Source organism: Bombyx mori, chromosome 18, assembly GCF_030269925.1.
Source record: "Bombyx mori chromosome 18, ASM3026992v2".
In the NCBI taxonomy this organism is placed as follows: Eukaryota; Metazoa; Arthropoda; class Insecta; order Lepidoptera; family Bombycidae; genus Bombyx; species Bombyx mori.
The window spans coordinates 193,827-207,669 of NC_085124.1; the positions used below are offsets into that span (position 1 = coordinate 193,827).

Sequence of the window (13,843 nt, forward strand, 5' to 3'; positions counted from 1 at the left end):
ATCACGAGGTGGGCACCCAGAGGCGGCGCTCGTCCCGTCCCGTGAAATAACAGGGCCTGGGTTTTGTCGAGCGCCACCTCGAGCCCCAACCGTCGGATCCTAGTGACGACGTGTGCCACGCCTGCGCACGCCAGACGGGCAGACTCCCGGTAGTCCCTCCCCGGAGCCACGACCAGAGTGTCGTCAGCGTAGCAAATGACGCTCAGTCCGGGGAGGGGACCCCGTATGACGCCCCGCAGGACCCAGTCGTAGCCGATGTTCCACAGCAGGGGGCCCAGGACGGACCCCTGCGGAACACCGCGCTCGACGGGGAAGCGGTACATCGCCCCACCGTGTCCGATGCACTGGATCGACCTGCCCTCGAGGTAGGAGCCGATCAGTCGGCGGAGGTATGCGGGGACGCCGTGATACTCCAGCGCCCCCGCGATCACCGACCAGGGCAGGGTGTTGAACTTAACCTAACCTAAACTTTTTTTTTTTTTTTTTTGGTATCGATGGGGAATCCCAGTCTTTACGGATACCCGGCCGACGGGGGTCGGACCGGGTTATGTCGGACTCCGCGCCTCCGGTGGAAGAAACAGGAAGAAGTCGCGAACCGAAGCCGCCCACCCCGTCTCTTTCGCCTGAGTGCAACTGAGTTTGGGTCGCACTCTCTTTCTCGCTCCTCCGTTTCGCGGAGCGTCATGACCAGGTCCGCATAGTCGGCCATCGCTCTCCAGCAACGCTCGTCCTCGACCATGCGGGACACTACGACCGGCAAACTTAAGTCTGCCCCGAGCACCGCGACGAGTGACTGCCGCGGATACTCCCACCTCGGGCACGCTTCGAGGGCGTGCTGCGCGTCGTCGTCTGGATGCCCGCATTGGTGGCATCCGGGATGCGGCTCTCTCCCGACCCGCCACAAGTACCTCCCGAAGCAGCCATGCCCCGAGAGGACCTGCGTGAGCCGGAAGTCGAGCACGCCGTGACGCCTGTCAATCCAGGCCTCCAACACGGGCACCAGGGCTGCGAGGGTGCGCCGCCGGGTTCGAGAACCACGGTGGATCTCCTCTGCAGCCAGCCTCTCTTTCCACTTTAACGTTGCCACGCGACGCGCAGCACGCCTCTATCGGGCGACGACAGACAGACGGGGCACACTTCCCCGACCCAAAGATTGCGCCCTGCGCCGGTACACCGCGGCCAGGACCTCGGCCTCGTACTCCCACGGAAGGGAACCGGCGAGGGCGCAAGCGACCTCCGTCGAAATGGTGCGGTAGCCCCGCACGACCCTCACCGCCAGCACCCTCTGAACCCTCTGCAAGAGGGCCGCGTTGCGAGCGGAGAGCGTGGGCGACCAGACGGGAGCGCCGTACAGGGCCATGCTCCGCACCACTCCCAGGTAAAGACGCCGGACCGACTTTCCTCCTCCTCCAATGTTTGGGAGCAAGCGGGCTAAGGCACCCGCCGCCCCGAGCAATTTCGGGACCAGCACATCAAAATGCCGGTCAAAACTCCACCTGCTGTCCAATACGAGCCCCAAGTATTTTATGTGAGGCCGGACAGCGATCGCAGTCCCTCCGATGGTTATGCTCGCGCCGGGAGGAGGCCCCTTCCGAGCCGGGTGAAAACACACGGCCTCGGACTTGTGCAGAGCGACCTCCAGGCCGAGCTTCCTTATTCTGGCTACGACTGTTGCCACCGCAGCCGCAGCCAGAATCGACGCCGAACGGTAGTCGTCTCCGTGGGCCGTCACCAGCGTGTCGTCGGCGTAGCAGATGACTTGCACGCCACGCAGGTTAGCCCCGCGGAGGACCCAGTCAAACCCGACGTCCCACAGGAGCGGACCCAGAACCGACCCCTGCGGGACACCACACGAGACCGCCTTCTGTCCCCACCCCCTCCGTTCGGGAAAGACCACAGCCCGCCCTGCGAGGTAATCCTCGATCAGGTTCCAGAGACCGGTGGGGACGCGGTGAAACCTTAACGACTCTAAGATCGTGCTCCAGGGGATCGTATTGAAGGCGTTGGAGATGTCGATCGACACCGCCAACAACACGCCTCCCCGGGAGCACGCCTGGTCGGAGAGGTCGCGGACGCGCTGGACCGCGTCCAAGGTCGAGCGACCCCTCCGGAAACCGTATTGGCAGTCCGCCAAGTTTGGACCTACGTTTTCTAAGTGCTGAACGAGGCGACTGGCGACGACGCGCTCCAAGAGCTTGCCGGCCTCGTCCAGCACGACGATCGGGCGATACCCCGAGGGTTGATCCCTGGGGCGCCCCTCCTTCGGAATCAAAACCAATCTACCTTTTTTCCATATTGCCGGGAACCTACCCTCTCGGAGGCACCTGCTGAACAGCCCTCGGAGGACAGGTCCCAGGCCACCTTCCATCTTCAATGCCAGCGCCCAGGCCCGATTTGGAATACCATCGGGACCTGGCGCCGTTCTTTTTAGTTTCATTTTTTCGACGGCCGCATCAAATTCCGCTGGCGACACGTCGTCGTCTTCTTCGGCCCGAGCCCCGTCTCGTGCTGACGACATGACTGGGGGAACAAAGGGAATCTCGGGTGCGCTCGGGAACAGTCCCCCGACCACATGCCGCACCATGTCAGGCGGCAGGGTACTCGTCGTGGGTGGGGCCCAGGGGCGCATGGTGCTCCGCGCGATGTGATAGGGTCGCCCCCACGGGTCACGGTCCAGCGTCTCGAGCAGCTCCTTCCACGCCGCTTCCTTCGCCTCCCCGATCGCGACGCGCAGGGCGCGCACGTCCACCCGGTAAGCTTCGTACGCCCGGTCCTCCTCTTCCTCATCCCGACGCCTTCGACGACGAAGGTGCTGGTATCTTCGTCGACTGCCGGCGCACCGGCGTCGCAAACCGGCGATCTCCACATTCCACCAATAGACTTGGCGCCTCGGCGCGTACGCTCGGACGCGGGGCATGGCGTGGTCGCAGACTCGCGATATCGCCTCGCGCAGCCGCTCCGCACCCTCGCACACGCCCGCCGGCTCGCCCAGGGAGTCCAACCGCCAAGCCTGGACGACGGCCGCCTCCTGCAGTCGTTCCACGTCTAGGCGCTTCAGGGCCCAGCGCGGACCCTCCGCGCCACCATCAAAGGGCAAAGTCGCCGTCGAAGACTCCGGGGCCGCGGCTACACGAAAACGAATGTAGCGGTGGTCGGAGAGCGTCTCCACGTCGGACAACACTTTCCAACCGCGGACGCGGCGCGCGACGTCGGGGGTCGCGAACGACACATCCACCACGGACCCACCCGAACGACGGACGCATGTGTTCTCGGCGCCGCGGTTGAGGACAACGAGACCGCTCTCGACCAACCACTCCTCCATCTCCCGTCCCCTGGGACAGGTGACCGGGGAACCCCAAGCGGACGACTTCGCGTTGAGGTCCCCGAGAACGAGCGCGCGCCTTGAGCGCGACCTCCCCACTACCTGACCGAGTTCGTCTAGAAAGGACTCGAATTCGGCGAGCGGCCGGTTGGGGGAGAAGTACACCCCGACGACGAGCAAGCCTGCCCAGAAGACTGCCACGTAGCCCCGACCCCTCTGCACGACGTCGAATTCGGGCGGAGCGCCCACCGCCGACCGACGCTGGACCACGGCCACCAGGCCGTCAACATCTCCCGCCCAGTCGGGAACCGAAGGGACCCGGCAGGGCTCGGCGACGACCGCTAGATGGGTCAATCGCTCCGCCATGCTCTGGATCAGCAGGTCCTGAGCCCTGGCGGAGCGATTGAGATTGGCCTGAAGGATATTAAAAGGGCTGCTGGTCATCGTCCGTCGTCCATCGGTGTCGCCGTAGCCGTACCGGGCCGACTCCGCTGACTCTCTTCGGCGGTGCTCATCATCGGTCGTCTCTGTTTCGGGGGCTTGGCGCAAGCCTTGCCCCCGGAGACGTGCGCTGCAGGCCTACCGGTGCCGGCGCAGATCGTACAGTGCGGGGTGAGCGTGCAGCCCGCGGACTTGTGGCCGGTCTGGCCGCAGCGGTAGCACTCACCACTGCGGTCCACCGACGATGGGCAACGGGCACTCACGTGGCCCAGTGCGTGGCAGCGGTAGCACTGCAGGCGCCTCGTCTCGAGGAGTTGTGCGCGAAGGACGCTCCACCCGATCCGCAGCTTGTCGACGGCCAATATTCTTTTGACGCCCGCTATGGGACATCTGACCAAGACCTGGCCAGTGCCTCCGGGGCCCATTTTTATTTCCCCAACCTTCACAGTGTCGGGGGGGCACTCTCCAATCCTGGCGACCGCGGCACCAAGTTCCTCCCGGGATATGGATTCGTCGAGGCCGCTCAGTCTGACAGCGGCCGTTATTGTCGGCCTCGAGACGACAATGCTGTCCGAGGGCAAAACCTCCCGTAGTTTATTCGCCAGCAAATCGGCTTTTTCGTACTGGTCGGCGCCGTCTACGACCAATACTTTTGCTCCCGTCACCGCAGAGCGTATCCGCTGGATAGGGATCCCCAGCTCTGCCGGATCGATTTTAGCCCTAGCCTCGGCGAGGACCGATCCATAGGTGACTCCGCGTTCGACGGCCTCCGGCTGCAGCTTGACAATGACCGCCTGCGAGCGCGGTGGCCGGAGTCTCTTCTTCTTTTCCTTCAGGGGCGGTGGAGCGGGCACGGTGCCGGTCGCCGTTGCCGTCCTCGGCTTGGCGCCTCTTCGGGCTACTGTCGTCCACGCTTCCGTCAGAGCAGCTGGGGCGGGGGGGAATGTCCGTGGTTCTGGGGGAGCCGGCTGCTGCCTGTTTTTCGGCGCCTTCTTTTTCTGTGGGCCGCCACCGTTAGGTGCCGCAGTCGCGACCGCAGCTGTTCGTTCGGGCGTCGGCATTGATTCTTCTGCCGTTGGTGGTGTCGGCGTCTTTTCCTGAGCGCGGCTCCTACTGTGGTCTGCGGCCAGCGGTGGCCTCAGCCTTGGCTCCGGCGGTAGCCGTGCTTCCATCACTGCGAAACGCGCGTCTAGCATCGTTCCGACGGCACGCATGATGCGCTGGAGGCGCCGCTCCTCCTCATCGTCGCTCCGTTGGATCGGGGCGGGGGCAGGTACGGCTGCCGGTGATCCTACTGCATGGGCCAGGCGCGCTATCTCCGACCTCATGTCGGCGATCGCCTTCTTCATGTGCAGGATCTCGGCCTCCTGCCTGCTGCAGAGCTCCTGCAGCCTCTTATTTTCACCGTCGGTAGTCCTCGCTGCCATTTCTTCCTTGGCCTCCCGAATGGCGAAAGCCATCTCCTTCAGGGCACGTACGTATGTGCCCTTCAGGTTTCCTGACTTTGCCGCAATAGTGACGGCCAATTTTGCGGTCTCCTCCAGTCTATTTTCAGGATCGGGTCTGGGTTCCCCGGTACTGCCCGCGACGGAGTTCTCCTTCACCCTGAGGTTCCGGACGCTCTCCATAATCTCCTTTTCGGCGAGCAGCGCCATTTCCTCGCGTTGGGCCTTCAGGTGCGCCTCCTTGGCGGCCGTGAGGCCAACGTATTGCCCTATTGTGGGCGGTCTTCCTCGACCCCTTTTGGACGATGTCTTGGAGGTTGTGGCTCTGTTGGGCGAGCGCACCGTATCTTCAGCTGAACTGCTCCCAGTTCTGTCCGGACTGTATGCTTTGTTCCTTTTTCTTCTATTCCTGGTCGGGGACGAACGGGTTGAGCTGGCAGTGGCCATGCCGTCGTCTGACAGGATACTAATCACTTCAATGTCCTTCACGGACCCTCCTCTACTTACATCGTTTCCTCCGTCCTTCACGGACACACTACCGCCGTCCTTCTCGGACCCCTTAGAGCAGTTATTGCCCCCCCCAGAAACGGTGGGGCAGCGTGCGGCCGATCTCTCGACCGCACGGAGGGATTCTCCCCCCGCAGAGCGGGAGGTACCCTCCTGGGGTAGATTATCTTCATAACTGATCATTTCATTTTTGGTTTTCCTGTTTTTATTAACCAGGGGTGCGGTCCCCTGGGACGCCCTCACGACTGGTCTCCCACCAGCCATGCATCCCATCGCCGGGCGCCAGAGCTTAAGATTGGGGTATTTTTTATAGAGGTTTACGTCCTCGCGGCCCCGTACCTCGCGGCAGCGGCCCCCGTCCCCCACACGGTGAGGATTACGGGTTGGCCGGCAGTCCATCGAGTGCAACGAGCAGCACGACAGACCACCGCCCGACGCTCGAGTGGACAATAATCCACGAAGCCACGCCGGTATACCGGTACCCCCCTCGGGAGGGCGTGCCCCTGTAGCCGAAGCCGGGGACATGGCAACCAGCGGCCAGCAGTCGCATAAATGCAACGCTGGCTCACTCCTACGACAACAGGGCACAGAGTGCCACCGCTCACGGCACGCCGGCAGTCCGCTGCCGGCGGAAGCTGCGTTCTCCAGAAGGAGGGCGCAGTTCTCCCGCTCCCCCTAGTGCTGGTTTGGTCCGCGTCATCCGATCTCTTTCGTTGCAAAGCCTAACTAAGCTATCCTACACCTAAGTCTAATCCTAAGCCTAGAACCTACGCCTAAGAATCCTTGCAACGAAAAAGAACGGACGATACCTCTGGGAATGTCGCCCAGAGGATCCCATTATCCGCCACCTACGGACGCGCCCGGTGGAAGTTCAGCACAACTCCCCCACAGACGGAGCCCCCGGCCACGCAAAGTGCGCGCCGGGGGGCCCGCCCAGGTCCCGGAACCTTTTTTTTTTTTTTTTTTTTTTTTTTTCTCGGGGGGAAATCCTCATGGACTACCTTCGCCTAGGGAAAAGCGAAGGGGCGTGCCGGACTCCTACCGGCTAAAACCACCCCGGTGTCCACCCACACGTGCGCGCAGGGCCGCGGGAATCCAAAATTCTTCCGCAGCCCCACACCAGTGCTGGCCCGGTCTATCCAGGCCTCGTCTCCTGCACGGAGTAGTGAGGCGTTCAGCTACTCCGTGCATCGCCTCAGAGGCACGCGCCGACACCCGCATGCGCCTCCGTCTCAGGTCCATCGAATAGGGGGCGAGGGCTTTCCCAAGTCCCTCGCCCCTGGACCCATTCATGGGGGGCGGAAAAGGGCATTGTCCGCCCTTGTCCTGCGCCCGGTGCGTCTTCTGCGGCCGGGAAAGGGAGTCGAGATCTCCCTCTCCCGTTCCGCAGTTTCCTTCTGCGACATCACGTCCTCGCAGAAGGACACCACCGCGTCCCACGACTCTGCGCTGCCGACCATCCTCCGCACTACGGCCGGCAGCGACAGATCGCTTCCTACTTCATTTGTGAGGACACGGCGCTGCTCCTCCCAAGCTACACACTCGGCGAGCGTGTGTTGCGCCGTGTCCTCCCCGCAGTGGACGCAGTGGTGGCACCGAGCGTCCGGCTCCCTGTCTATGCGGCACAGGTACTTGCCGAAGCAACCGTGCCCCGACAGCACCTGTGTCACCCTAAAGGACAGGGATCCGTGCCTTCTCCCGAGCCAGTCGTCGAGTACTGGCCGGATCGCCTCGACGGTTGCGAGGCCGGCGGTAGGGCGCAGAAGCCTTTGCCGCCATTCCGCCACCAAGGCCAGACGGAGCTCCTCTCGGCGCAGCGCGATCTGCCGCTGCACCAGCCTCGAGCCCCGTGCCCGCTCTTCCTCGCGCCATCGATATAATGACGCGAGTACTTTCGCCTCTAGGTCCCAGGGCGGGGATCCGGCCAGGACGCAAGCCGCCTCGTAGGAAATCGTGCGGTACCCGCGGATTACTCTGACGGCCATCACCCTCTGCGGCTTACGCAGAATGGCGAGTGTGCTGGCCGTCATGTCCATCGCCCACACAGGGGCCCCATACAGGGCCATGGACCGCACGATTCCCACGTACAACCGCCTACAGGCGGCGCTCGGGCCCCCCAAATTGGGAAGCAACGTTGAAAGCGCGCCCGCTGCACCCATCAGCTTGGGCACCAGCCGCCGGAAGTGGGGCCCGAATTCCCATCGGCTGTCGAGCACCAATCCCAGATACTTCATGGTGGACTCGACAGCTATCCGGGTCCCACTTACCACGATGTGTGATCCCGGCGCCGGCGCACGTCGGGGGCCATGAAACACCATAGCCTCCGACTTGTTTAGGGCCACCTCCAGGCCCAGGCGCCGGATGCGGTTCACCATCAGTGACACCGCAGCCGCGGCTATCAACGTCGCTTCCCTGTGCGAGCTCCCCCGGGCAGTGACAAGCGTGTCGTCCGCATAACACGTCAAGTTGGCGCCCGACGGGAGCTCGCCTCTCAGCACCCAGTCGTAGCCGATGTTCCACAGGAGCGGTCCCAAGACCGATCCCTGTGGAACACCGCACGAAACCTAACCTAACCTAACCTAACCTAACCTAACCTAACCTAACCTAACCTAACCTAACCTAACCAAGGTTGTCACCACAAAATACAGCTTTATACAAGCGAACCTCCAGCGCAAAAAGCTAGCAACCAACGAGCTACTTGTTGGGGCAGAGAAAGGCGGAGTAGCTGTAGCACTCATACAAGAACCTTATGTGGGTGGAGGGAAGGCGTTGAGGAGCCATAGAGGCGTCAGGATCTTCCAGGACACTGGTGGAGATGGAACCGTTAAGGCAGCAATAGTTGTCTTCAACAACGACTTCAAAGTTATACAGTATCCAAAACTCATCACCAAAAACATCATGGTGGTGGGGATCCAAACGGTTGCTTGGGAGATCACACTAGTCTCCTTTTACTTTGAGCCGGACTCCCCTATAGAACCCTACCTGGAGCATCTGAAAAGGATAGAGCTCGAGATTGGGTCTACAAAATTGCTCGTTGGAGGAGATACGAACGCGAAAAGCTCGTGGTGGGGAAGCCCAATAATAGATCATAGGGGTGAAGACCTTTCTGGGACGCTTGAGGAGATGGGCCTACACATACTCAACGCAGGGCAAACTCCGACTTTCGACTGCATTCGAGGAGGTAAGCGGTATACAAGCTACATAGACATCACCGCGTGTTCAGTCGACCTACTAGACTTGGTGGACGGCTGGAAAATTGACGAAGGTCTCACGAGCTCGGACCACAACGGTATTGTATTTAATATTCGGCTACAAAGGTCAAAAGGCATCAATATCTCAAGAACAACTAGAAAGTTTAACACAAAAAAAGCAAATTGGCCTAAGTTTCATGAGAAGCTTAGCCAATTAATGCAAGAAAACCAACTTACAGCAGCAGAAATAAATAACATAAACACCATAGAACAATTGGAAAAAACAATAAATACACTTACCAAAACAATAGACAATACATGTACAATCTCAATACCAATTAAACAAACAAAAGAAAAACTTACCTTGCCGTGGTGGTCCGAGAAACTAGCTGGGATGAAGAAGGAAGTCGCCACCAGGAAACGTAGAGTGCGAAACGCCGCTCCAATTCGCAGGTCCAAGGTCGTTGAAGAGTACCTAAAAAAGAAAGAAGAGTATGAGGAGGAGGCAGCTAAAGCGCAGACCGATAGCTGGAAAGATTTTTGTTGTAGGCAAGACAGAGAGGGGGTTTGGAGTGGAATATACAGAGTAATATCGAGAACGACTACTAGGGAGGAAGACTCTGTACTGGTAAAGGACGGAGAGTTCCTGGACGCGAAGGGGTCCGCAAAGCTACTAGCGGATAACTTCTATCCGGAGGATCTGAAGATCAACGATAACGCCTATCACCGCCAGATTAGAAATGAGTCCAATAATGTGAATGTTGGTAAACAAACTGAGTATTGCGACCCACCTTTCACAATGGCCGAATTAAGACAGGCGAGTGGATCCTTCAACCCAAAAAAGGCCCCGGGTGTGGACGGTTTCACTGCGGACATCTGCTGCCATACCATAGAAGCCAATCCAGAACTCTTTTTGTCGTTGCTCAATAAATGCCTGGAGCTATATCATTTCCCCACGGCTTGGAAGGTAGCTACAGTTGTAATGCTGAGGAAGCCAGGAAAAGGAGACTACACCACTCCAAAGGCGTACAGACCAATTGGACTACTGCCTATACTAGGCAAGATTTACGAAAAGATGCTGGTGACCCGCCTCAAATTCCATCTATTACCAAGGATGAGTACTCGCCAGTACGGATTCATGCCGCAGAGGGGCGCCGAGGACTCCCTCTATATTCTGATGCAACATATCCGCAAGAAGTTAAAAGAAAAGAAAATAATTGCATTAGTATCGCTAGATATAGAGGGAGCCTTCGACAGCGCCTGGTGGCCAGCAATAAGAGTCCGACTGGCTGAGGAAAAGTGTCCAGTAAATCTGAGGCGGGTCATAGACAGCTATCTTAGTAACCGGAAGGTGGTGGTCAAGTACGCTGGGGAGGAACATGGTAAGGGAACGAATAAGGGATGTGTTCAAGGCTCAATCGGGGGCCCAATTTTGTGGAACCTGCTGCTCGACCCTCTTCTGAAAAGTCTCGAAAACAGTGGAGAGTATTGCCAGGCGTTTGCAGATGACGTCGTCTTGATGTTCGACGGGGAGACTGGAGAAGAGGTGCAGAGACGTGCCAATGATACCCTCGGGCGTGTCCAGGCGTGGGGGGTCAACAACAAGCTAAAGTTTGCCCCGCACAAGACAAGTGCAATGATTATCACTAGGAAGCTTAAGTATGACACTCCTCGCCTGGACATGGGCGGTGTTGTTATTGGTATGTCAAAAGAGATCAAGCTGTTGGGAGTTATAATCGACCACCAGCTTACATTCAACGCCCACGTCTCGAGCGTCTGCAGGAAGGCCATGGGTATATTTAAACAGCTATCGAGAGCGGCACGAGTAAGCTGGGGGCTTCACCCAGAGGTCTTAAGAGTGATATACGTTGCCACCATAGAGCCAACCGTACTGTACGCTGCCAGCGTCTGGGCGCCGGCCACAGCCAAGCTTATGGTCATAAAGCAGCTGGCAACTCTTCAGCGTGGAATTGCGCAGAAATTGTGCAAAGCCTACCGCACGGTCTCCCTGAACTCGGCGCTGGTGCTCGCTGGAATACTCCCTCTTGACCTCCGAGTTCGTGAGGCAGCTTCACTGTATGAAGCCAAGAGGGGTGTTCCATGGCCGGCCCTTGGGGACGGGGAGGTCGAGCGGATGGCTCCTGCAATCGAGGCCCCACACCCGGCCGAGCACGAGGACTTGAATATAGTAAGCCTGGTGAATCAAGAGCAAATGAAAGAACACAACTGCTATGACGTGCGTATATTCACGGACGGGAGCAAGATTGAGGGCAAAGTCGGAGCCGCACTATCCATATGGAGTCGCGAGGAAGAATCCAAAGCCCTCAAGCTTGCTCTACCCAAATTCTGCACGGTTTACCAGGCTGAACTCCTGGCCATATGCAAGGCAACAAAGGAGATCCTCGGGCACAAGGCGTCCACGTTTGGGATATTTAGTGACTCCATGGCGGCCCTTCAAACTATTAAAAACCCCGGTTGCCCCCACCCCCTCGCTGTGGAAGCCAGAGATAATTTGAGATCCATATCTCTCCAGAACAAGGTAGTTACTTTGTTCTGGATAAAGGCTCACGTGGGGTTGGATGGTAACGAGAGGGCTGACCAACTAGCGAAGGAGGCTGCCCTGAAGTCGAAAAAGAGACCGGATTACGATCGATGCCCTGTTTCATTCGTCAAGCGTAGCATTCGTATGGCGACGCTTGACGAATGGAACCGCAGGTACCAAGCGGAAGAAACTGCGTCAACAACAAAACTCTTCCTCCCGGACGCGAAGGCGGCCTACAAAGTGGTGCGAAAATTCGTACCGACACAGTTGACTACACAAATCCTGACGGGGCACGGTGGATTTTCCGATTATCTTAATCGTTTTAAATGCAAGGAGAGTCCATCGTGCGTCTGCGACTCAGTCCAAGCGGAAACAGTACAACACCTGCTTTTAGAGTGTCCAATTCATATAAATGAAAGATTTGAACTCGAGCAAACAGTAAAACAAAACCTGACACTTGAGACGATTCAGGAGCTAATCTCGGGAAAAAATAGAGAACTATTTATAAAATACTGTATAAAAATTGTAGAAAGAGTAATAAATAGAAACAAATAGCCTAAGAAAGTTATGTTTACATAATATAATGTTAATATTAAGATAAACATAAAAATATAAAGTAAGTAAATAGTATAGTGGCACGCTCAACATCGACTCCGATAAAAATTAACAAAAATTTAATCTAAAAAGTGACTTGAGATACATTATATAAGTGTGTACAGAGACTTAGTGCTAAGGGAGCTGGTGAAGATAAAATACAGTGGAAACACAAATATCAAACTCATAAAAACTCGAATCAAACATTGTGCAAACCATCTACAAAGTTTTGATCTCCAAGGCCTTCTGAGAGCATTTATGCGTCTTTTGAGACACAACACCTCAAGCCAGAACACACTTGTGTAAGTAATAGTGAAATTATTAAATCAAAGTGAAGAACAAAACAAGTGCAAAGTATCATATGATAATCGATAAGATTGTTGTTTTGGAAATCATCATAGCTCCAATCAGTGTAACATCCCACGCGCCATCTATTACAACAGAAGCTAATTACCACGTCACACTCATCGACGTCAAGTCAAGAGCTAACTAAAACAAACACGCACCGCTAGAGGACATCACTTGCATCATAACAAACCGTAACGATGGAAGAAGTTTTAAACACGCTAATTTCAATAAAAAAAGAACTGGAAGAACAAAGAATTGAAATTAGAGAAACTGGAAAAAATGTTACGGAAAAAGTTACACAAAATATTACTAGTATATTCGAGGAGAAATTTTTGGTCTGGGAAGGAAAACTTGGAGAAATGAAAGAAAAAGTGGAAAATCAAGAAAAAAGAATTCATTACCTGGAAAAACAAACAAGAGTAAGAAACTTAGTATTTTTCGGTATCGAGGAAAACGAAACATCATACAAGAGTTTCGAAGAAAATATAATTAAATGGATTGAGCAATATTTCTCTATCAAACTAACCTACAGCGACATTCAAGAGATAAAAAGACTGGGAAAGAAACAAGAGAGACCACGTCCAACTGTTGTAACTTTCACTACACTAGGAATAAAAATCGAAATATTTAAACAAAAAAGAGCGCTGAAAGATACACAGTACTATATGAAAGAAGACTTCCCCAAATATGTACTTGAAAAAAGAAAGGCACTACAGGAACAACTGAAATTAGAGAGGGAAAAGGGAAATACAGCTATACTCAAATATGATAAACTAATTGTATCAAAATACCAAAGTAAAAGAAAATACCGGTCATCTCCAGACAATACCCCACAAATCAATATAGACAAGTATACTCAGGCTAGTAAAAAAAACAAGACAAAGCAGATTGGCAAGACAGTCACTAGGTCAAATAGTATCACAGAAGGAGTCATAAAACCTAGCATGCTCAACTTCTTAGTTAACAAAAATACAATCAAAACTAACAACAACCAAGAAAGTAACAGCGAGAATATATAGCAACTAAGCCCCTCCTACCACAAAGATGCCACAATCGAACAAAATAACATACAAAAAAAAATATATAAATGTATATAAAAAAAAATCTTCCAACCCGGTTGGTCACCGTGGAAGAATACGACCATAACCCTCCAGAGAAGTCACCAATAGAGGAAAGAAATACCCTAGATAAATATAAACTAAGCATTAATGGGCATCACTGGAGGAGGCCTTCACCCAATCTGGGGTTCCAGTAGATTAAATAACTACATAATATTAAGTAAACATAACTATATAATATTAAGTAAACATACTAATTATATTAAGTAAGTGATAAAAACTATATAAAAAAAAATAATTATATAATATTAAAATCAAATAATAAAAAATAAAAAAAATAAAACTAACACATAGATAGATTTTAAGCTATGTAAATTTACTGGAAATAAAAAAGG

The 13,843-nt window shown here is 55.1% G+C and overlaps 1 protein-coding gene across 1 annotated transcript; it reads left to right on the forward strand.

The window, feature by feature from the left end:
• Window positions 1-12,587: 12,587 nt before the first annotated feature.
• LOC101743231 (uncharacterized) lies at window positions 12,588-13,409 on the forward strand. Its single transcript, XM_004929515.1, has one exon. It carries the CDS (start codon window positions 12,588-12,590, stop codon window positions 13,407-13,409), a length of 822 nt encoding a protein of 273 aa, XP_004929572.1.
• The last annotated feature ends 434 nt before the right edge of the window (window positions 13,410-13,843 follow it).

Excerpts from the sequence above, each read along its gene's own strand:
- LOC101743231 (XM_004929515.1), top strand. The coding sequence starts at position 12,588 with ATGGAAGAAGTTTTAAACACGCTAATTTCAATAAAAAAAGAACTGGAA.